This window comes from Marmota marmota, unplaced genomic scaffold (assembly GCF_001458135.2).
Source record: "Marmota marmota marmota unplaced genomic scaffold, marMar, whole genome shotgun sequence".
Taxonomy (NCBI): domain Eukaryota; kingdom Metazoa; phylum Chordata; class Mammalia; order Rodentia; family Sciuridae; genus Marmota; species Marmota marmota.
In genome coordinates this window covers 1,968,460-1,991,587 of record NW_025999853.1, presented here as the reverse complement: position 1 = coordinate 1,991,587, position 23,128 = coordinate 1,968,460, and the positions used below count along the sequence as shown (strand labels likewise).

Below are 23,128 nucleotides of genomic sequence, written 5' to 3'. Positions count from 1 at the left end.
GCCTGCTGCTTCGAGAGACAGAAAAGGACACCAGAGCCCACACCTCCCGCCGGCCCCACCAGCTGCCAAGCAGCCGCACCTTCTTCTCGTGATTGGGGATGATGCAGCGGACGAAGTTGGGGTTGGTATTCCTCAGCGTGGCCATCAGCTTGGCCAGCTGCTCCTTGTAGAGCTGACCCACGGTGCGGAACATGCCCTTCCGGGTCTTGAAGGCCCCGGGCAGCGCCGTTTCAGACATGCCAGCTACCTGGTCCAAGCCAATGATGCGGTCCACTGCGGAGGCCAAAAAAGCGCGTGAGTGCCCGGCCATCCCAGCTAGGGATGGGGCAGAGGGGGCGGGAGGGAGGGAGACCGATGCAGGGACAGAAAAAAGGACAGGATGGAACTGCAGGACCTCGTGCCCAGAGCTGGAGTGTCGAGATCACCCCACGCGGAGCTGACGAGGCCCGAGAGGGCGCCACCTCTCATGGCTGCAGTGTCCCCAAGGCGACCATCAGGTCCACCTCCCTCACCCTGCCCACTCTGCGAGCTCCTCCTCTCCAAGAGACAGCCAGGTGGACGGTGAGTTCTGGGATAGAATCCCACCAGGCTGGCTCCGGGTAAGGAAGGGTTAACCCGGCCTATGGCGCGCTGCAGCCCCACGGTCCCAGCTGGAAAAAGAGCCCGGATCTTGAGTTCACCCTGACCTTTACTGAAGAGCGTGAGCTGACCTAGTTGACCTTCACCTAAGAGTCAGGAGGGAGCTCCAAAGTGACCCTGCCCTGTGGGCCAGCTCTGAGGACTGCCCGCCATCACCCTGCAGAGCCCTCAAAAGTAAGGACAGAGCAGCGCTAGGTGGCGTCAGAAACAGCCCCAAAGGCCCACTGTTGGCCACCAGCGTTCGCAGGCCTCTTCACACAGCTGCCATCATCCAAACCACCCGAGGAAGCCGCCCTGCGGGAGTGAGAGCCACAGGGGAGGTGCCCAGGAAGGTGGATGTGGTCCCACAATAACTGGTCCTTCTACATGTGACCTGTCCCTGGCCCAGACGGCACAGGTCTTGGCCAACTGTTGGACACACACAGAGATGCCGTTTCGGTTTCCAGGCAGAGACACACGGCAGCGCACAGCACCCAGGCCTCATGCCGAGGCCCCCGCAGCCATTCAAGCAGGAAGCCGGGCCCCTAAAGGCGGACCGCCAGGAGATCCGAGGGCTCAAGCGGTTTCTTTTCTGCATTTAACCTGAAGTTCCCAGATATCAACATAGCCCCTCATTTGATTTTGTACTGTAGGACTGTGGGCGCCAGTCGGGGGTCTGCCCTGGGACAGATAGGGACGGGCACAGGCGGGCAGGAAGAGCCAAGCGGGCGAGGAAGACACAGCAGAGCATGCACAGCTCCAGAGCAGCACACACACACACCACTCCAGGACGGCCAGTCACCTGATTCTAGGTGGAGGATGGGAAAGCAGTGATAGAAATAGGCTCTCTGAGTGCGCTGCATCTCTGCAACAGAGAGGTTAGAGCAAGACCCGGGCGAGGGAGAGGAGAGACCTCAGGAACAACAGAAAAGAGCCGCCTCAAGCAATCAGTCTACCAAGGAGGAGAAGGCGGGAGAGCAAGGTGGGCCGGGACCCGAGCAGCTCGGCTGCCTGGCGCACCTGGAGGGTGCGGGGCGGCCAGCAAGGCCAGAGCAGCCTCTGCCTGAGAGGAAATGGCCCTGGCGCTGGCCTGGGCAGGCTCTCCCTTTTTGTTCAAGGAGACCGTTCTTGTGGGAGCTACCAGACAGACACCATCTGCTTGCGTCAGGGCCCCTTGTTTGGTGGCTGTGCCCATTGCAGAGGTGGGAGGATGACCGGCTACGGCCAGGGGCAGGGTGTGGAGGGCAAAGGGCGTACCATCCTTCCACAGCTCTGAGACGAACTTGTCGGAGGACTGGTGGAGCAGCGTGGCGATGTTGTCATTCAGGGGGTCCATGTTCTTCATGAGCCACTCGTCGGCCTTATAGTCCACCTGCGAGACCAGAGCCCCGTCACGGGCTGCCACGAGGGACAGGAGCTCCCACAACCTCTCCCAGGACAAGGTGAGCCCACGTGGAAAACATGGGAACACGCTCTCGGTGCTTCTGTTCCCAGAAAGGAAGTGGCAAGTGACAAAGGCCATGAGAACTGACACTGTTCTCTGAGGGCTGGACCTCGAACAGATGACGATAAACAGCCACAGCCATGTGGCAGAGCACTGACCCTCCCCTTTTTTTTTTTTTTAAACATTAATTTTTTAGAAGTAGTTGTACACAATGCCTTTATTTATTTACTTTTATGTGGTGCTGAGGATCAAACCCAGGGCCTTGCACGTGCTAGGCCTTGCACTCTACCTCTGAGCCACAACCCCAGCCTCTGACCCTCCCTCTTAAGGTGGTATGATCACAAAGAGGAAATCCTGGAGGGACATGTAACTAGTAGGCCCCTCGATGGAGCAGAAGTGCTATGTAGCAGGAAATCCCCGAGCTCCTGCACCGATGTGCACTTGCGCAAGGCGGGTGCACGTGGAGGACGCTGAACAGTGTTTGCTTTTTCCTGGGTAGTTTCAGGAGAGTTGCTTTCGCAGCCTTAGAAACCAGACAGGCTCTGCAGGGGAGCCTGGCTGGTGTGGGCCACAAGCTGGAGATTGGGGTGATGTGGATGGCCTGGCAGGAGACTGCCCAGCCCTGTCCGACCTACATGCTCGCCTGCAACTAAGACTTCAAGCGAGGGGCACAGAACCTACTGAGAAGAATCAGCTTTAGGCTCAGCTCAGACCTCTGTAGCTTGGCTGAGGAACAAGAGGCTGAGAGATGACCGCCAGCAAGTGCCCAGGGCAGGTCCACCAGGCTGTGCAGCCCAGGCAGTGCCAACAGCTCCTGCCACGTGGTGGCTCTGAAGTGGGGGCAAGTCCCTGCCCCCTTGCAATAGGACATGCTGGCAATGTCTGGGGACAGATGCTGTCACAGCTAGGGAGGGTGGTACTGCCTGGCCTCCAGTGGGACAAGCCAGGAAGGCTGTTACATGTGGCCCTGTGTGCAGGACAGTCCCCACGATAAGGAATGATCCTGAAGGCACATCCACCCCCAGCACTGAGGCCGGTGAGCAGGCTCACAGGGGACATGGAACCCTAGAAGGCAGGTGGTATCCCATCTTCCAGATGAGGAAACCAAGGCTCGGAGATTAAGTAACTGTCCCAAAGTCACCTGGCTCCCTAGTGACAAAGATCTAATTACAACTGCAGTCACAGCCTAACCTCCTCCACACCTGGAAGACGGCTTAATACAACTGCACAGTTACAGCTGCCGGCCACAGCAGCGAGCCGGGGGACCAGCCACACCATCCAGGAGCCACAGGAAACACCACGCCCCCAAGCTGCCCCTCCTGCTCCTGGAGACATCGGCCCCTCGTGCGCTTCACCTTGCCGGCATAGTGGATGATGCAGAAGTCAGCTTTGTCCTTCAGCTGCTTGGGCTTCTGGAACTTGGGGTGGGTGCCCTGCTCCTGCACCACCTTCTCCACGAAGCTCTTGTCGGTGGCTTTGGGGAACCAGCACTCCTCGTCCAGCAGGGCCAGGATGCCAGGGGGACCCGCCTGGAGGGGGTGCAGCACAGGTACAGGTGAGGCACATGTGCGAAGCCACCCCACCCACGAGAGAAGCCAGCACCTGGGATGGCAACCCCAGGACCGCACGAGGCAGCACCACGCTCCACGGGAAAACACAGCACAAGAGGGCATCAGCGTGGGAGCCCCAGGTCAGCTCCCGGCAACAGAACCATCCCCTGGCTCAACCACGACAGACAGACAGACAGACAAGAGTTCTAGTTTGGGCAGGGGAGGAATTCTGGGGTCTCGCTGTGGCCCAGAGACCCTGACCTAACGCTCTGTCACAGCAGCTGTGTACACTGGCCCCACTGCTAACGAAATCCACTGCGGGTCTGATGAGAAGCAGCCCCTGTGCCAGGCACGGTCTGCCCAGGTGGCTGCAGCTGGATTCAGCTCCTCACTCTGAGCCCTGTCCCCAGACTACGTCTGCTCAGGTGTATGGTGAGGTGACAGGGTACCCAGCACGTTCCCTGAGTAACAGAGGGCCCAGAGACCTATCAGCCTACAGACACTGAAGCAGATTAGGACATTGCAGACGGGTGGACAAGACATAAAGCCAAGTGGGTTCTTGATAATTAGAAAATCTGATGTCTTAGAAAAGACATGGAACACCATCATGTCTAATTAGTAAAATACTCCAGTTGTATAAAAACAAAACCCCGCTGTCATTGCTAAAATAGTTCCAGGAGAGCTTTGGCCCCACCCCCAGCTAGTTTAGCAGCGCTTCTAAAACGAAGGCTTTGCTCTGGGTCTTCTGAGCAACGTTTCTGGGAAGCTTGGGCGTCCACGGGAAGAACCTGAACATAGTGTGTTTCTGTTCGGGAGGTAACTCCAACGCAGAAAAGCTCAGGCCTCATTACGGAGCGCACACCCCAAGGCCAGCCACGAAGAAGGGACCCAAACTCCAGCTGGCGAGATCTTAAAACATGTCCTGCTTGGGAGTTTGGAAAGGGGAAGGGCTTCTAGCCCCAGCCAGCCAACAGCCAGCGCCTGCCATAACAGCTCCGGCTCTGAGGATCTGAAGCTGTCTGTGGCGCCCGTGCAGCCGGGGACCATGCTCAACACGCGGTCTGCGAGGTTCTACGCAGCACCGAGAGGTCCTGGGGACAGGACCTCACTGCAAACTCAGGGCTGTTTCTTTAAGACAAGGAATGACAGGCAGACCCCGGGGTCTCCTGGAACTGGAGGCAGGACGCTGGGCCCCAGCCACGCGCCTCCAGCTGGCACCGCATCTATGCCCAGGCTTATCCTCCAGGTGGCACCAACACTAAGAGGAAGAGACAGTACCACAGCCAACACAGGGCCAGAGGTGAGGAGTGGGCATCAGAGGGAACAGGACGGGAGCCATGCGCAGAAGAGGCCGGCGCGAGTCTTACTGGCTTCTCGATGAGGTCGATGCAGGGCTGCAGGTCGAGGCCGAAGTCGATGAAGTTCCACTCGATGCCCTCGCGCTGGTACTCCTCCTGCTCCAGGATGAACATGGTGTGGTTGAAGAGCTGCTGCAGCTTCTCGTTGGTGTAGTTGATGCACAGCTGCTCGAAGGAGTTCAACTACAGGGAGGAGAGCAGTGTCAGGGGCACAGCCCGCAGGGGGCCAAGAGGAGAGCAGCTGGGCAGACTCCCGGGGCCTCCGCGCAGCCCTCGGAGCCCAGGCCGGGCCCCATGCCACCCAGCAGACTGGTAACGTCTTCTCAGAATGATCTGGTAAACCACACACGGCAGACTGCCAAGGAGGCGTCAGGGTTAGGATGACTTCAAAAATTGTGCACCTATAAGCAGGAGTTAGCCACGGCTTAACAGCTGAGATCCTGGCGACAGGTGAGCGTGACCTTAGTGCCAGTACAACAACTGGACTCCGATGTGAAAATATCCAACGTCTACTAGTGACAGATCACAAGTCTGAGTTCATGGTTACCCTGAACCCAGTGCAGATGCCAGGTCTGAATTCCTGGTCTGCTGGGGATGTGGCTCAGTGGTAGCGCTTGCCTGATTCATGGGAGGCCCTGGCTTCCGTCCCCAGGGCCACAACAAAGAAAAAAAGTATGTATGTGAGCAACAACAAACCACCCTCTGATCTGATATAACTGTCCGTTTTCCCTCCTGGAACTCAGAGCCTTCGTGAGCAGGGACAGTGTCTTACCCTGAAGTCCAAGAAATATCGGCTGAAAGACTAGTCAGAAGCACGTGCCTACAAGAAGTCCCATGCTTCCTAGCGTCTCTGGCCAGACTCCTGTGTAGCCGAGAACATTCCTAACTGGTGTCTCCACGCAGGGAGGGAGGTGGCTGATTCAGACAGCCGGGGACCACGGAAAGAGCATTCTGAGCCCAGGAGACAGAGGCAGTGCTCACATCAAAGATCTCGAAGCCTGCGATGTCCAGGATCCCGATGAAGGAGGCGCCCTGCCGCTTGGTCTTGTCCAGGGCTTTGTTGATGCGCAGTACCAGCCAGCGGAACATCCGCTCGTAGGTGGCCTTGGCCAGGGCCTCGATGGCAAAGTCGGCCTGGGGGTGACACCCCAGGAACAGTGTCAGATAGTTGGAAAACCCATGTGCCCTCGGCCCCAGTAACTTCACACTGGGAGCCTTCCCCAGGAGACAGCCCTAAAGGGGAAATGGGAAGAACGCTTCATGCAGATGCTCACGGCCACCGAAGTGACCTCCGTGTGCGACCACACAGGTGCAGTAGACGTAGACAAAAGACCTTTTTAAATAAAATGGGAAAATGATAAAATATTTACAGAAGTGATAAAAGATGCCTGAGACCCGCTTCAAAATACTACAGCTGGGCGGAGACAGGTGCGACTAACGGCGACACGGGGCTGGCAGTGAGAGGAGAACTAATGAAGGTGCCTCCGGATGGGCACATGAGGTCTTTCCACTATTCTACCTTGTTCTGTATACATTTGAAAAGCTCAATAAGGAAAAGCCAGTGACGACTGAGTTAAAAGAAAAAAAAAAAAAAAAAGCTATCAGAAAATAGCTGCCCATGAAAATCCCCACTTTCTCTTCTCTCAACTTCACTGCATTCCCTTTTTTTTTTTTTTGATCTTTATTTTCCCCCACATTTATTAATTGGTGTGTCACAGTCTGTGTGGAAGGGGTTTGTCGTTACACGTTCACACGTGCACATGATACACAATATGACTGACTGTAATTTGGCCAAGCTCTCTCCCCCACACTTGACTGCATTTTCTGAGCTGTTGAGGTTTGTCCTAAATGATCAGGGGTGTGCGTGGCTGGTGGTAATGACACACACTGTCCTTGCAAACTATGTTCCCACCCTTTGTATGTGGATCTGCACAGAAGATCCTTTGGAAACAGGGTTAACAGGTGCCACCCTGCAGGTGTCAAGAGATGGGACTGGCATCTCAAGACCCCCACAACCAGTGCCATGACTACAACCAGAAATATCAAGAGAGGAGAACGAGGTCTGGCCTGGGAACAAGGGACCCGGGCTCCCAGGTCAACAGGCTCATTTGCCTGGCTCAGCACATACGGCAAGGAACAGCTGCCAGCCTGGGGCACAGCAGCAGCCGGGAGCCACGCTACAGAAACACCCAGGCCTCGATTTCCACGGGGCTAGAAGACGCCTACGACGAACACCCAGGCAGTCTAACGTCGCCTAGGTGCAGAGAACAGTGAGGCCCAGAGGTGGACAGAGGTTCGAGCATGTCCCTCTGCTTCCCGGGGAGCCATGTGGCTTTGCCCTGGGGAAGCTGACGACTGAGGGGTCTCTAAGTGCAAGTGCCTCCTGGCTGACTGGGCAGAACAGGCCTCCACAGAGCCACAGTGGACACAGTGGAGTAGGACACCAGCAGGAAGGCAGCCCAAGCTCCCTGGACACGCGCACACACCTGCTCTTTGGTCTGCGCCTTCTGCACGTAGTCTCGGCCCACCTTGATGCGCGGGGTGAGGATGCCTCTGGTGAAATCGGTCACATTGATCCCCAGGAGGTGGGACACCTTCTGGGCAGCTGGAATTTTCAAAGAGGAGGAGGAGGAGAGGGGTAAAAATTTTAAGTGGACCAAAGAGAATGAATCCCTCTGCTCAAGCTGCAAATGGACAGGAAGAAACTGGAGAGGTAACCAAGCAGTTGGTACCAGGACAACCGAATCTGGGTCCTTCCTCAGCAGGGCCAGGTGCAGGCCAGCAGACCTGGTATCCTTCACCCCCATGGAGTCCCGGGACAGGTGGGCAGACCAGCCTAGTGCCAAAGGCACAGGGCCCAAGGCCCTAGAGGAGTGCCCTGGACAAGTCACATGCCCGATGTGAAATCTAGAGTGCCAGGCACAGTGGCTCATGCCCATCTTCCCAGCTGCTGGGGAGGCTGAGGCCAGAGGATCACAAATTCAAGGCCAGACTGGGCAATGTAGAGAGACCCTGACTCACACTAAAGAGAGCTACAGATGCAGCTCAAAGATAGAGCTCCTGCTCAGCAAGGCCCTGGTTTCCATCTCCCGTCACACACAGACACACACACACACAAAAAAAAAAAAAAATTTTTTTTTTTCGAAGGCAGAATAACTTCAACGGAGTCGTGTGCAGTCAGCCACGGGAATATGTGAGGCCAGACCAGGTGCAACAACACATGAGGTCACAATCCAGACCCTCGCACTATTTGGCGCTACCGCAAAAGCCATTGCATCAGTAACCAAGAGGAGAGGTCTGGATTCAGCACGGATGAGGGAGGCCCTGACCCACACGACCAGCTCTTCTAGCTCATTCTGATGTTCACCCAGGGTCACGTTCACTGGAATTTTATGTCTCTACAAAACACACTCCAGCCACAAATGCAAAACTTCAGCGGGTCTGGGACTCCTAGAAGATGCTTGCTGCTGAGCAACTCCCCAGCTGGGCACCTGCCCCTGACTGCAGGCGAGAGGAGAGGTGCGGTTACCTGTGTTGTCAGGCATGGACGCCTGGTCGGTGTTGCGCTCCTTCTTGAAGACGATGTTGCCAAGCTGCAGCACCCCAGAGATGACCCGCAGCAAGCCTTAGGGTGACAGAGGCAGGTCAGCAATTGACTCAGGCGGGAGGAAGCCCCTCTCCCACTGGGTAGCCACTCCCGCAGAGATGCTGAGCACAAGCCAAGCAGGGACGCCAGGTTCCCAGGGGCCCCAGGTCTGGTCTAATGGCATGTGGTGGTCCAGCTGCCCTAGAGGGCTCACCACCTCCCTGCCAGTGTGGCCTCTATCCCCTCGCAGACCTCAGCTTGGGCGGCCCTAGGCTTAGACAGCATCTGTCCACACTTCCAACATTCCTAAAGCTGAGCAGGGACACACCGGAAGCCCTGGCCCACCACTTTTCTTGAGAAATAAAGTTTTATTGGAACACAGCATTGCCCATGCATTTACATATTATCTGTGGCTGAGCAAAGATGGCTGTGTCAACAAACCCTGTCTCACCGCCCCCAACAAAACAGCTAGAAATCAGGGTACTTTCTCCCCAAGCCCCATCTGTCCACAGACGCTTATTTGCCTCAAGCCGGCAGAGGACACAGGTCCCCTTTACCGTCCCTCGAGGGACCTGAGGACACAGGCCATCCCACACTGCTGTTTGTTCTGAGCTCTGTCCAGGAGAAGAGCCCACACGGGCACAGGCAGCAGGGCTGCAGCAGCGGCCTGTCCCAGGCGATAAGCACATCGTTTGCCCCCCTCTGTAAGTGCCTGTGGCGCCACCAGGAATGACCGCCTGAAGCTCTAACCCCACCCGCTCAGGGTCCTCCTGCGCCTCTATAGGGCCCTCAGCAGGAAGCTCCCCAAGGCCTGTCGACTCCCCCGAGGCCCTGGACAGCACCATGGCCAGCCCCGCCTGCCCCTCCCACCCACAGGAGGCCAGGCCCTACCCATCTGCTCGTCTTCTGGGATGCCCATGATCCTCATGGCCTCCATGGTCTCCTGGAACATGTCCTTGTCCTGCTGCCCAGGGATGGTGACGTGCCCGTTGGACAGGAAGCGGTACTTGTTGTATGGCTCCAACAGAAGGTCAGCTATGAGGGTTGAGGGCAAGGGCGGGTCAGCGAGGCACTGAAAGCCAAGGCTTCTGCCAACACTGTGACCTCAGACTTGGGAATGGGGAGCAGTCCTCAGCCAGTAAGGCACTGGGAGCTGCAGGGTGGTGGCACTGCCAGCTCTTCAGGGGATGAGACTGGCACACATGAGCCACAGAAGGGTGGCAGGCCCGTTGGTGTGCAGTCGTGCCTGCGACATGCCCACCCTCCACCGCACGCTTAGAAGCCAGACTCGTCCCCAGGATGGACGGGAGGTGGGAGACATTCTCACTCCTCTTCTCCAAGGCACCCCCAGGCTCACCCCCCAGTGGGTGCCACCCACCCCCAGGGCACAACTCACTCTTGAGGTGCTCGCCAGCCCCAGACAGCAGGTAGTAGAAGATATGGAAGGTCCGCTCCTCCTTGGCTTGGCGGATGGCCCGAGATTTCTCCAGAAGGTCTTTGCAGATGTTGAGGAACAACACAGGTTGAGGGAGGCCCGCTACCTGGGTTCCACACTATAGCTTGTCCAGTAGAGTAGCCTCCGTCCTGGGGAGCCTGGCCTGCCTAAAGGTCCCCTTCAGACAACGACAGGAGGGCAGAATACCCCCTAAGCACAGGTCCTGACACTGGTGCAGGGGAGGCACAAAGGAGTGTCTACCCAGACAGCAGCCACTGGGGGCCACGCTGGGGGATTTTAACAGCTCCCTCCAGATCCACACAGAACCTTGTCTGGCCAGTGAAACTCCTGAGCTCTGTGCTCATCCCGGTCCTTCCCAACCCCACAGAAGAGGCATCGAGGGGAAATGTTGAAATCAAGGCCAGCTTCTCTGGTGACTGCTAGTTCCCCCCAGACCCCCACTTCTTATTTCAACTAAACCACAAGGATACAGGTCTCAATGTTGGCACCCACGATGTAGCCATTGACATCAAAGTTGATGCGAATGAACTTGCCCTGAGGAAAGACCAAGAGATCAGAGGCTCTGCCCAGCCAGGCAGCAAGGAGCCCTGCTCCCACATCAGGAGGCACAGGCTGGAGAGAGAACCAAGGGTCTACGGGTGCCAGGCCAACGCGGCACCCAGGAATTGCAGACACCATGCTGCCCGGAGCTGGTCTGGTGCCCAGAACTGGCCAGTCTGTGCCGGCTCCTCTGAGCGGAGGCAGGGAGGCCTGTCACCAGCAGTGCTCCTCTCTGTGCCATCTAGTCTGGGTGCCACCAGGACACTGGCTCTAGCAGGAGACTGAGAGCTATGGGTGACTCCTAGCTCTCTCCCTGGCTCTTCCCAGCTTTAACGGAAGAGGCTGAATCAACTACTTATGGCCATCTGGATAAAGAGGCGAGGGCAGGTCTGTGTGGAGGGGACCCCAAACAGCCCCCTGGGCCAGCAAGCACCAGGTTTGACCTTTCCTCATTTCTGAGGCGAGAGCTCCCAGGAGGAAGGCCACGTGGGCTGAAGCTCTGGGTGGGCTCTCTGTCCCCCAAAGTGCCGCCTGCTACTCACGAATCGTGAGGAGTTGTCGTTCTTCACGGTCTTGGCGTTCCCAAAGGCCTCCAGGATGGGGTTGGCCTGCAGCAGCTGCCGCTCCAGCTCCCCCTGCAAAGGAACCAGAGCCTTGGTGGAGGCCGAGCAGCGGCGGGGACTGCAGGCCGCCCGCCCACAGACGAGCGCAGCAGAGCCAGGTCCGCAGCCCCACATGCCAGGGACAGGCTTCCGGTGGCGCTGGCAGCTGCGGCTCCACCCTTGGCAGGCTCCCACATCACCCAGGTGCCACATTCCCACCAGGCTGTGGAAATCCTGACCCGTCTGAGCGTCCATCAGCTGCGTGAGCAGCAGCCCTCGTGGGGGCGCGGGAGGCTCCCGAGGCTCCAGAAACCTGGCCAGAGGCGTGTGTCTGAGAGCAGCATGTGGACTCAGAAGGGACATGGTGGCACTGTCCTTCTCTGAAGGGAGATAGCTGTGTATCTATCACCACCGCCTCCTTGTTTCTAATCTCCAGTTTTCCTTTTCACAGGGTGAAGGACAGCTCATTTCACGTCCACCCTCATTAGCACTTCCCTGTCCCCACCAGCCCCGTCCCTGCCACCTCCACACCACTCCTGCCACAGCAGGTATCTGAGCACAGGTTCAGCAAGGCCCACCTGGGTCTGTACCGCTCATCAAAGTCAATGAACCCTACTGTGGACTGGTGCTGTCGGGAGACAAAAGGCCCCTCGGGTCCCCGCAGCCTCGTGATACCCCGGCGGACTTCAGGGAGGCTCCGCTTCACAATAGGGGAAGCCGAGGTTCAGGGGAGGAATGATCTGCCCAAGGGCAGCAGCTACCATCCAGCAAAGCAGGTCAAGTTGGAGTCTTCTACCTCACCATCAGCCACTGTGACAACCTCCACCTGCCCCATCCCACAGCGGGGCTCTGCCCCAGCAGCTCAGATCAACTCTGGAAACAGACATGCTCTGAGCACAGGTTCAGCAAGGCCCACCCGGGTCTGTGCTACTCATCAAGGCCCAGTAATGACCAAGACTCTCACTCCCCAAGACAGCCTGGACCCTCTGAGGGAAAGGCCTTACAGGCCAAGGTGGTGGATAGGTGCGGTCATTAGTGAGGCGGGGTGGGGGAGTCAGGGCTTTACGGGAACACTTTACGGGAACACTCTCGCTGCCTGGGAGCCGCGAGAGGAAAGCTGGCCACAGCAGGGCTCCCGCAAGGCAGGCCACCAGCACACCTGTGGCAAGCTGTCCTCCGCAAGGCACTGAGGACGCCCTGGAGTCTGCCACCGCAGGTCAGTCGCATCCCAGCTGCATGCGGAAAACCACTGGCAGCCCCAGGGCATGGACAGAGCCTCCTCCTCAACAGCCACCCTTGGCCAGGGCACCTCCCAGGCTGGGGAAGCCTTCACTCGAGGGCCACATGGGTAAGGGGTGCCGGGTGCCTAGGAAGGGTCATCAGATCCAGGCTGAGGGGAAGGAGGCTGCCTCACAGAGCAGGCCCCACGTGAGTAGGGAGAGGTAACCAGACACCCGGCTCCACCCAGCCTCAGGCGGGCCTGGAAGGGCCCCTGGGAAGTCGGCTGAGGCAGCCCTCAGAGCCAGATCTGGGTGGGAGCTACTCCCCACCCACCAAAATGTTCCCGTCAAAGCCCAGGCCAGGCCGCCAGGCTGGCGGAGCCACTCCCGTTCCTGCAGACAGACGAGAGCGTGGCCCCGCCAGTCTGCGCCGCCTGCTTGGAGGCAAAGCTGAGGTCTCTGTTCAGAGCCACACACAGCTGCTGTGGAAAGTGGGACCAGGGGCCAACTGGGAGCAGGCACTCTGGATGCAGTGTAGAGTTGCCCGCTGAACATGGGGATGGCTGAGTTGTGCGTTTCTCTTTATCAACACCTAACTGGGCACAAAAGAGACTGATTTTGGGGGGAAATCTACAATATGAAATGATGAGGTGGGTGGTGGTGGTGCCCGTTCCTAAGTCTGGAAGGCTCTACCAGGTGTTGTTTCTGCCAGGAGGGCTCCAACTAGTGCATTAAAAAATGGGGGCCAGGGCAAGTGTCACGGGCCATAGTACAGAAGTCTACCCAGAGAGACCCTCTACCCAAGCTCAGTTAGATACTATCTGCAAGTTTTGGGTTGGTCAACTGGGTCACTGTAAGTGAGAGAGAGAGAGGGCTCTGTCCCAGAGATGCCAGGACAGGCCCTTGAATACAGGACCAGGCAACCAAGTTCAAGAGTGTTCCGTGTTTCGCATCCCAGCTGCATGCAGAAAACCACAGCGCAGCTTCAGCGTGGAAATCAACCAAACTAGCCAATGGCCTTTTACACTGAGGGCCTGAACAGTGAGTGGACGCCAGAGGCAACCTATATTCAGCCACACCAGGTAGACGCAAACCCAGGGACAGGGTGACCACCACACACCAGATTTTGACAGCTCTGCCCCTACCAGCCCCTCTAATCCCCACACAGGTCGTCTGGCTGGGTGCTCGGGGGCCTGCCCTCCCATCTACAGCTGGAGACCCAGACATAGGGCATGTGGGTCTCTTTTACTGCTCTCTAATTGTGGTCCTGTCTCCCGTCCTCAGGGCAGGGACTCCAGTGTCACCCTGCCGAGAACCAGTCACATACCAGGCATTCAATAAATAGCTGGGAAATGGATTTTACTGCAAATTCACAGAAGGAAAACCACGGATAGAGAACTCCTAACCCTACACTCTGTTTTTTAAAATAGGCCTCCAAAAAAGAATGGAAAATGGGGGGTGCAGAAAGAGGAGGAAAAAGAGACTTTATTAGTTTCTAAATATAACTCCTCATGCCCCGTGGAAAAAAGACTCAAGAGTCTTGAGAAGTCTGGCACGGGCAAAGTTGCTCCTGGTCCAGTTCTAGAAGTCTGTGCACGAGCATCTTCTGAGGACACACAGTTCTGCACCAGACACATACCTCCGCGTAGGTAGGAACTCTGCGCGCAGCACAGCACCTACGCGCAGCACGGCACCTACACGCAGCACAGCACAGTGCCGAGGGCGGCGGCCTCGCCGCGGTCTCAGGAGAAGCTGCTGGGCAGTTTAGGTGTGCTCGAGAGGGAGCGAGCCCACGGTCCCGCTTCAGACCGCCCCCCGCCCCTTCCGGCACTGCTTCAGCAGTGAGGCGGGAGGTGAGGGCGCCTGCGCATTCAGTCCAGGTCACTGAGCGCGTGGGGCCCCGGGACAGCGCACACCCATTCCCCGGGGCCGAGGCTGCCCTCTGCATGGGACATGACAGGTGTCGTGCACTATGTGGAAATCTGGGCAGCACCAGAGTCTGAGGACAGCTGGGCTGTACCCGACCTGCAGGGCTGTCACTTCAGAGTGCACCAGAGGCCACTGTGCGTCACACCCAGCCCATCCTGCAAGACAGAAAGTGAGCTGAGCCTACGAGAAGAGTTCTAGCTGCAGAAGGTGACAACAGTGTGGAGTGAGAAGCTGCTTAGTCAAGGGCACACGATGGCAGCACACACATTCCCAGTGCAGACGTGCAGTACGTGCAGCTCACCTAGCCAGGACGCCGCTGGGTCACCAAATCCACCAAGAGGGAGGGGAGAAAAGCGGAGGTAAGACAGCTTTCCAGGGACCCTTTCTTCCTGGGGGCTGCCCGCCCAGAGGCATCAACAGCAGGAAGAGAACGGGGACGCAAGGCAGGCCTGCCTGAGGTCTCCGGAGCCTCCATCAACTCAGAGCCACGCCTTGTGCCTCTCTTCCCGCCTCAGAGGTGGTAGACTTGCAGCAATTGGCTGCAATGCCAAGAGTGCTGCTAAGCAGACCCTGGGACAGCTCCGGTTCCCATAGCAACTCAGGAAGTCGGGCGCTGAGGGCAGAACAGGCTGCACCACCAGACCACTCCCAAGACTGCGCTAGGTGGTGCAGGCCTCTGTGGCGCTCCCCAGAGCACCCTCACTGGAAGCCACCATCATCAGGTCGTCCTCCGTCAACCCATCTGAGGCCCTCAACAGAGCGTGGCCCGGAACTCACCTGGTCCTTCTTGCTCTTGTGTGAGGAGGCCACGTGCGCCAGGTACTGGATAACTTTCTTGGTGTTCTCTGTCTTGCCTGCTCCGGACTCTCCCCTGCAAGAGTCAAGCAAGTCCTTGGGTGAGACAGGGCCACCTCCCTGGCCTCTGTCCCTCTCCACCATGCTCATTATCTACCATTCTGCCCTTGTGTTGAGTGCCCACAAGGTACCCCAACACTACTGGCAGAGAAGGGGACAGCCAACAAAAGGCTAACTTCTACAGCCCTCCCTTAGACCATCTCCCACGGCCTTCTAGAGGCTGGATGAAAGTCGGCTCATGTCCACTGCCCGCCCTGTCGCTTGGCAGCCTCTGCAGCCGAGTGTGTTAGGAATCTGTGGGGAGCAGCTGCTGACTTAGGGGTCGAAGGCGCTAACACATGTTGCTCTGAAACTTCACTTGAAGGTGTGCCCTGGGCCATTAACTCCCTGGGCTACGGGTTGACTTATTTCTGTGTTAAGTTCAGAGATCACCAGCGTCAACCTAAATCTTGGTAAAGAAAGCCACTCTTCAGAGCCAGAGGGAATGCTCTGCTGGGGGCTCTGGAGGCCAGTCAGGTCCCCACTGGACTGGGTGGAGAAGACTCCTGGTTCTGCTGCACCGGGAGCCCCCACCCCACCTGCCCTCCTGGGCCCCTGCCACCTGCTCCTAAAGGAGGCCCGTGAAGTTTCTGCAGGGAAGGGGCAGGAAACGCCTGACCCCAACTCCTGTCCCTGGGGAGCAGGGAGCCTAAACCAGAGAAGAACTCGTCACCTGGGGCCTCGCAGGGTAAGAATAGTCTTTCCTCAGAACAAGGGTGGGTTCCATTGAGAGAGAGAGAGAGAGAGAACAAACAAGGAGGGGAAAGAGGACAGGAGAGAGGAGCTGGAGACAGGCCCCAGCGCCCAGACACGGGACACTTACGTGCACAGAATGGACTGGTCCTCACGGTCTGAAACAGAGGAGACGCTTGGTTACGCTTTGGCTGGATTCAGGAGCCCCCCCTCTGGCCCCGGAGGAGCTGCCCATTTCCCAGCCAAGAGCACAAAGACTTCGAGGACCCCCCTGCAGGGGACCTTCACCACTGCCACGACAGGCTGACCAGGCTGACCGGCCATGGGCCTCACTGGAGGAGGACATGCACGGGTAGCAGAGCCGGGGCCGCCACGCCAGACCTCGGGGTGCCCACCACCAACCCCGTCCCAGGAAACCCGAGCCCACTGCTTCTCCCACCCTGGAGGAAGCGGGGCTCCGGAAGCTCCCGAGGCCCTGCGCTGAGCCGAGGTGCGGCCAGCACTTGCGTCTGCAGCTGTGCTAGGGCCTGTGGCATGTGCTCTGGACACTGTCCCGCTTCAGTGGGGGACACTGCTGAAGACAAGGCCTGGCGCAGGGAGCAGCCTCACCAGCAGGGAGACGCCTGCGACTGTGTGGTGAGCTGCTGTGGGGTGGTGGCACATGTCCAGGACACACACCAACACCAGCAGGGTGACCAGCACATTCAAGGCGTTCAGTGGGGTCACTCTCGAGGGAGCTTGGAAAGAAGGGCTGCTTCTGACAAGCGCCGGTGACAGCCTGTTCTTGGGGCTGGTGCTGGGAACCTCTGGCAAAGATCCCCAGCTCGTGGGAACTGCTCAGAGAGGAAGGGTCTAAGCACGCTCCTGTGAGGGCGACAGCAGTGCCCACACTGAAGCCGAGCTTGATGGACAGGCTTTAGGCCTATTTGGCCCAGGTCAGTGCTGGCCGTCCAATCTTCAGCAGCAGCTAAAATCACAAACTCATTTTTCCCCATTTTCTCTCACACCCTACCTCTCCCCCGCCCCCCCCACCACGGACGGACGCCTGGATCAGCCCAGGCCATCTCCAGGTCTGAGGGGGCGACGTGTGATCCTGGCTCTCAGCTTCCACAACACAAAGCAGACGTGCTACTCACTCCCCGCAGGATTTGTCCATGAAACAAATGACATGTGTGGCCCTGCTGCGGCACCTGTGAAGAGTGAGCCCCCCAGATGGCCTCCTCTCCTCCCACCACGAGACTGCTGTGACAGGGTGGCCACGGCACTGTCAGGGCCACAGGAGGGGCAGTTGAGGGGCACGGGGGCCAGGGCTTATCAGTAATGGGCAGGAAACACAGGTGCGGACAGTCTGTGACCGAGTGCCCCCTGGTTGACAGCCGGCGCAGGGCCCTGCTTGCCACAGCACGGGGAGAGCGGCTCCCGGCGCGCCGGTGCGTGGCCTCGGGAGTCGGATTCACCTTCCCTGGGCCGACTTTCCCCAGTGCCTGATCTCGGAAGCGCAGGGGGCTGGGCACCTACTCTCATCACAGGAAGAAGAACGGGCCCCAGAGCCCACCCCAACTGGCAGCTGCCCCTGCCTCGGCCTCAGGCTTCCTCCCCGCCCTAATAAATGTCTACAGGATGAGGGGGGAGCACGGCCACTAGTACTCCAAAGTGACAGCCACTGGGGAATGCCCTGGGGCCACTTTCCTCCCCATCTTGTCTTTCCCATTGAACAGAATACAGAATATGTCAGGGCTGTGGGGCCAGGAGGGACACTACATCGCGCGGAGCCTGCCTGGGGCCCTGCCTCCCCCTCTGCAGCTCCTGTGGTCTGCCCAGCCGCGGGCATGTTTAGTCACCGCTCCACAAGCAGCAAGAATGTACCTGCGCGTACTGACGAGTCGTGAGCAGCAACCGCCCGACGCTACCATAAAAGGAAACGTTCTGCATCCCTTCCAGAAGGAACCGTTTTTCCCAGAGCTGCCCAAGCCCAGTCCCGGGGATGGCTGGAATTCCTCTCAGTATGCAGGGAGGAGTCAGAGCCTCCACACGGGAGGGCTGCACAGGAGGGAGCCTGGACACACAGGGGCACACTTGCATGTACTCAGGGCACACAGGTACGTGTCCACAGGTACGCATGTGCACACACGAACACACTCACAGCGCCTGTGCAATCTCCAAGTTCCCACACCCCAGGACTGGACTGTCACTAACCTCATCCTGCCCACTATTCCCACCTCCGCCCCGCCGACCCTTGCCTCCATTTCCTGAGGCCCAGTTACCACTGTCCACACAGCCAGGACACACTTTGAAGGAACCCGACTTTGCTTTGCCAGGAGACTCATTGGGGCCAAAGCATTCAGAATGGAAGGCTGACAGGAGGCCGTCCTCATTTCTCCATCCCTGGCCCCGCCCCTCAGCCTCCTAAGTCCACCTGCCCCGAACTAGGGCTCCTCACACCTGCAGCGGGGCCTGCAGCCTTGCAGGTCTTAGATTATCGTCTGTGGCCTCACAATAACCTCGCAAGGTAGATGGGGCAGGAAGAACTGCTCCCGCTTTGCGTCTTTCTCAGTGGCCTGGGTCTGTTCCTGAGCTCAGATCACCTCTTCTGCTGATGGTGCGGTTAGAATTCTCAGAGGGAGCCGGACGTGGTGGCACATGCCTGTAATCCCAGCAGCTCAGGAGGCTGAGGCAGGAGGATTGCAAGTTCAAACCAGCCTCAGCAAAAAGCAAGGGACTAAGCAACTCAGTGAGACCCTGTCTCTAAATAAAATACAAAATAGGGCTGGGGATGTGCTCAGTGGTCAAGAGCCCTGAGTTGAATCCCTGGTACCAAACAAATAAAAGATTTCCCAGCAGGCACAGGCTCTGGCTTGACCCGGTTCGCCCCGCCTTCCCCTGCCCCATGCATTCTGGCAGGGACCTCTTTGATGCTCAGGCCATCAGCCTGGCCCCACGTTGTCATCTCAGGGGACGAGGACACTCGGAGTCCAGCCCGCTCTGTTGTGCCTTGGGTCTTAGTTGGGCACATGAGCATGAGGCTGTGTGAACATGCCTTCCTCCCTGCACAATGGAGGAGGCCCGGCCCTGGGCAGCGCACACACCCACCAAGGACCACCCTGTTCTGGGACAGACAGCACCTGAGCCCTGCTGTTCCTGCCCCATCTTGAAGGTGGTGGGGACAGAGACAGGTCTATGATTCTGCTGCTGTGGAGTCTCAAAAAAAGCAGCAGCCTTACCTCCAATAACACCTTCCCGAATGCCTGAGCGGGGGACAGCACTTGGATCAGTGCATGTGGGCAGGCACCCAGGCTGCTGTCCTCAAACCATCCCCCCCGCCCCCCGCAGCTGCTTCTCTAGTTCCCTGCTGAGCCCTGCTTGAACCACAAGAAAGGGTTGCGTGAGTGACACACTCAGTGACCAGGCCATTCCCTTCCCTGATGATATTTTAAACCTGAAAAGCCCCAAGGCCAACTGAGCCCATGCAGTGAAGTCACTTGAGCTGCCGGCCCGGTGTGCACAGGAGCCCCCAGCCAACTCAGAAGGCTTCGGTGGGAGGAGGGCGCTTGGCTGCAGGTATCCTGCCCAAGAACTGCAGCCCAGGTAGACGTCGGGGCCTTATCGCTCACTTCCTCTCCGAGAGGAGCTGTGGCTGATTCTTGTCCATAAAAGGCCACGAGGCTCACACAGCTGTGACATCAGCCTGACAGGAAGTACAGGAGGAAGGGAGCAGGGCCTGGCTCACCAGGAGCCACTGCTGGAGACTGACTTGTGGCCAGGCTCTCGGGGACAGTGCCTGCAGGGGTTCCTGTGGAGTAAGTCTTGCAGGGCTACCGTGAGAGAGTGTCCTGCCTTGGGACCCACCTCTGGGTGCACAGGGCTCTTGGGAACTGACTGAGAAACGGAACAGACCCTGAGACTCCACAGTTACTCCTCTGTGGACAGAATCTGGGTCTTAGAGGGTCTACATGTACTCCACCTTGACACTCAGGGACTGGAGCCTCAGAGGGCACAGGTTCAGTTGCCTCGGCCTAGAGGTCAGGCTCTAAGTCCCCAAAACTCAGAGTCTATCAAAACCATCAGTCACAGAGCTGGGCAGGAACCCAGGCCCTGGATTCCCAGCTCTTCCCGAGCTCCTCTCCACTGAGAGCGCCTGCAGGCAGGCACCGGGGACCACAGTGCTACTTCAGTCCTACAGACAGACAGATGGGAGACAGACCTTCCGAGCGGCCTGCCGCCTTTTCCACAGCCAGCCTGATTCACAGTCTAGGTGAGGTGCTCGGGCAGCAGAAAGGGGGGGGAAAAAGGCAGAGCATTCCTATTGGCAGAAGCTGCAGGTCAGCGGGTGAGTGGAGGCCTGAGGTCTCACAGAGTCCCCTGCCAGCCCCAGACTGTGCAGCACGCCCTGTGTGGCCCAGAACCAGGGAGACAGTGGCTCAGCAGCAATCCAAGCCAGAGGCAGTTGGACTTGGCCAGGCAACCCCCCCCCCCATGACCCCTGCGCTCCTCAGTGGGGCTTGAACTTGCCCGGGAGGCCAAGTCCCCGGGTGCAGAAGGGAGAAGGGCAGCCTTCCCCACGGGCACCCTGGGTGGTGAGAACCGAGCTCCTGGGACTGCTCATAACTTTCATTACGTCAGAGGGTGAGCAAGACCTCAGACGAGGCTTCTCTTGGCCAAAATGCACCAGCAGAACACAGGCAGTTCCCCTGCAGAGGCCCCATGGCAGGAGGGCCAGGCTAGCTGCAGTCTATGTTGGTGGGGGGGTCGGGCCGGGGAGTGTCTCTGAGAGGCCGCCTCACAGGCAGCTCCAGCAGGTGTGTCAGGCCAGAGGATAGTCAAGTGTCAGCTCTGCCTTGCACTCACCCAACATTCCCCCTGGGGAAAAGGAGAGGTGGGGTGGGAGGGGACCACTGCAGAATCCTAGAGAGAGGAAGAGGCAGGGTTCCCAGTCCTGCAGAGGGCTGGGCCCTCAGAGAGGGAGCAAGCGAAAAAGGAGGACACCAAGACACAGAGCAAGACAGGTTCACGTAGGTAATGCTGGTGACGAGCCTGGTTCTGGGAGCACAAATAGCCCTACAAAGAGGACTCCATCCCCTGAGAAGGTGAGTCAAACCTGCTTGAGGAGACCGACAGGAGGAGGTGAGCCACAGTGGTGCAGGACGGCTCCCTGGAGAACCCAGGGCTCCAGCTGCCTTGGAGAAGGGTGGCCAGTCCAGGGACAGGCACACTGGCCCCCAGGGCAGAAGATGTTCAAGAGCACAGCCAGGCCTCCTCTCCCCTCAGCCCAGGCCCGGGCCCTCCTGCATTTATTGGACCAGCTTGTGCTGGCCACATAAGACAACCTGAAGGGCCAGGGAGCATGACTGGAAGGACACCCTGAGCCCCAAGGACACCCTGGGTCCTTAAGGGTTTATTACAATAGTCAGCACTGGGTCAACAGCCTGGGTGAAGACCAGACGAACTTGAGTCCTGCAGGCCCTCTGCTTACTGACCTCTCTTCTGAACCGGCAGCTTAATTCCAGAAACCTGGTGGGTAGAGGAAAGCAACTCCGCTCCAAACACCACCTCCTGCCCCGGTGTCCTGGGCCACAGCCCCCTGAAGTCTCAGCTGAAGCTGAGAATGCACAGCTAAGCGGCCATGCCGGGCAGCCAGGGGGAGCCTGGCCATGCAGGTCAGAAGCACAGAAGGGCTTGGCCGCCAGGGGTTTTACAGGGGGGTGGGTGCTGCTTGTTTTGGGGTGGGTGGAGGACTAACAAACACGATGGTCAAGTTTTCAACCACACCAAGTTCCAGGTTCCAGGAGGGCACTCGGTCCTCCCACTCAGCCAGCCCCTAGCGCAGCGCAGGCCCACTGGGTTGGGTTAAAAGCCAAACAAAAGTAAGCCCGAAGCTGTCCATGAAAAGCCTCTATTCACGCTCCCTCTTCTAGAAAGGTTTTCTAGAAATAAGACTGAAAAGCCTAGCCACGCTGCCCTTGGGCAGTCTCAGTCCAGGGCTATGCTTTCCTCCTGGGGGTTGGAAGAAAACAGCCTCCTCAGTCCAGGGTCAGCGGGGACTACAGGCCAGCGTGGCCTCCCCAGTCCACCAGCAGCACAGTGGATAGAAGAGTGGTTCAGAGTCGCAGGACAGCAGACTCCAGAGCAGCACAGGGCCACAGGCCACATCTGCTCCACAGCATTCCATGGTGGCCCCAGGGGAAGGCACTATGACCAGTCACTTCCTGTGCCTGCTGCTCCCAAGGCCCTGGACTCTCAGGAGCCTCTTGGAGGAGATTAAAAAGCCCGCCTGGAGGACGCAGCTGGCTCTCTCTTGCTGAGCAAGCAGGAGTGTGGCCAGGACGGGGTGATGGCGGGGCTCACGGAGGCGGTTCAGGCAGGATGCTGCAGGTTTGGTGGCCTGCTTCCCCACTAGAGGTGCTTGTCACACACAGCACCTGCTCTCACGCTCAGCCTGCCACGTACGTCGTACCAATCCCGAGAAGCAGAGAGAAAACGTAGCTCCTTCCCGGTCAATTGCCAAGCCCTGGCCAGGTCAGTTAGGAAGTGACAGAGCAGAGACCCCTCCACCCATTCCCAGGCCTGCACGTGTGCTCTCTGCAAGGTGCCTGGTGCACCGCAGGTGCTCAGCTAGCCCAATGGGACAGCTAGGCACAGGGCCTACCCCTCCTGGGTGAGCCCACACTGCCCTCCTAGGCACACAGGACACGCAAGGCCTGGCTCCAGGCAGCCCTGGCAGACAGCAGGGCCTTTGTGGCAGGGCTCGTAGCCGCCCGCTGGCACGTTCCCGCCTGAGTGGAGTCATGGCATCCGGGGCTTCCCACTGCTCCTGCTTTTCTGCACCCCTGAAGCATTTCCCCGGCCTCTGAGGAACACAGTGGGCACTTCTTCTGAGAAAGACCTTGTGAAGCAGTTCACAGGGCAGGGAGGATGGTGGGGGCGCTACTCCTGGCCCTAATCTCCCCCTGACCACTGACAGAGAGGAGATGCCTTTAGCAACCAGCTGGAGGAGGGCCGCGGTGGGGGCGCCCGTGGGCCCTGCCCAGGGGATTAGGAGACCCTGGTTTCTGGGGCTGAGCACAAGCCAGCTGACCATCTGAGCCTCTCTCTTCCTCTGAATTACATGGACTACGAGACTCAGCTGTGGGGACAGCATAAAAACTCCACCCTTCACTGTTTATCCAAAAAGGCCGGTCAACCTCCAAGGGGAATGCAGTCGCTCACTGGAGCCCTGGAGCCCTGGAGCCACAGCTTTCCCT

General features: G+C 58.5%; 1 protein-coding gene and 1 long non-coding RNA gene across 4 annotated transcripts in view; one reads left to right on the top strand and one right to left on the bottom strand.

Annotated features, from left to right (window-relative positions):
• LOC125616547 overlaps positions 1–22,097 on the top strand; it is a 25,437-nt gene extending 3,340 nt beyond the window's left edge. Inside the window, exons 3-4 of the long non-coding RNA XR_007347201.1 lie at positions 5,541–5,553; positions 22,087–22,097. This is a non-coding gene — a long non-coding RNA (uncharacterized LOC125616547). The remainder of the gene's footprint in view (positions 1–5,540; positions 5,554–22,086) is intronic.
• Positions 1–23,128, bottom strand: part of Myh9 (myosin heavy chain 9) — a 75,646-nt gene that overhangs the window by 19,209 nt on the left and 33,309 nt on the right. Inside the window, exons 4-17 of one of the 3 annotated variants that reach the window (XM_048802096.1) lie at positions 16,021–16,048; positions 15,081–15,174; positions 11,095–11,187; positions 10,483–10,546; positions 9,953–10,051; positions 9,448–9,591; positions 8,500–8,595; positions 7,457–7,575; positions 5,952–6,104; positions 4,980–5,153; positions 3,418–3,591; positions 1,876–1,990; positions 1,421–1,483; positions 80–273 (exon numbers count right to left, since the gene is read on the bottom strand). In XM_048802096.1, coding sequence (XP_048658053.1) covers positions 80–273; positions 1,421–1,483; positions 1,876–1,990; positions 3,418–3,591; positions 4,980–5,153; positions 5,952–6,104; positions 7,457–7,575; positions 8,500–8,595; positions 9,448–9,591; positions 9,953–10,051; positions 10,483–10,546; positions 11,095–11,187; positions 15,081–15,174; positions 16,021–16,048 — 1,610 coding nt within the window. The remainder of the gene's footprint in view (positions 1–79; positions 274–1,420; positions 1,484–1,875; positions 1,991–3,417; positions 3,592–4,979; positions 5,154–5,951; positions 6,105–7,456; positions 7,576–8,499; positions 8,596–9,447; positions 9,592–9,952; positions 10,052–10,482; positions 10,547–11,094; positions 11,188–15,080; positions 15,175–16,020; positions 16,049–23,128) is intronic. The other 2 variants (XM_048802103.1, XM_015482763.2) reach the window with 2 other exon arrangements.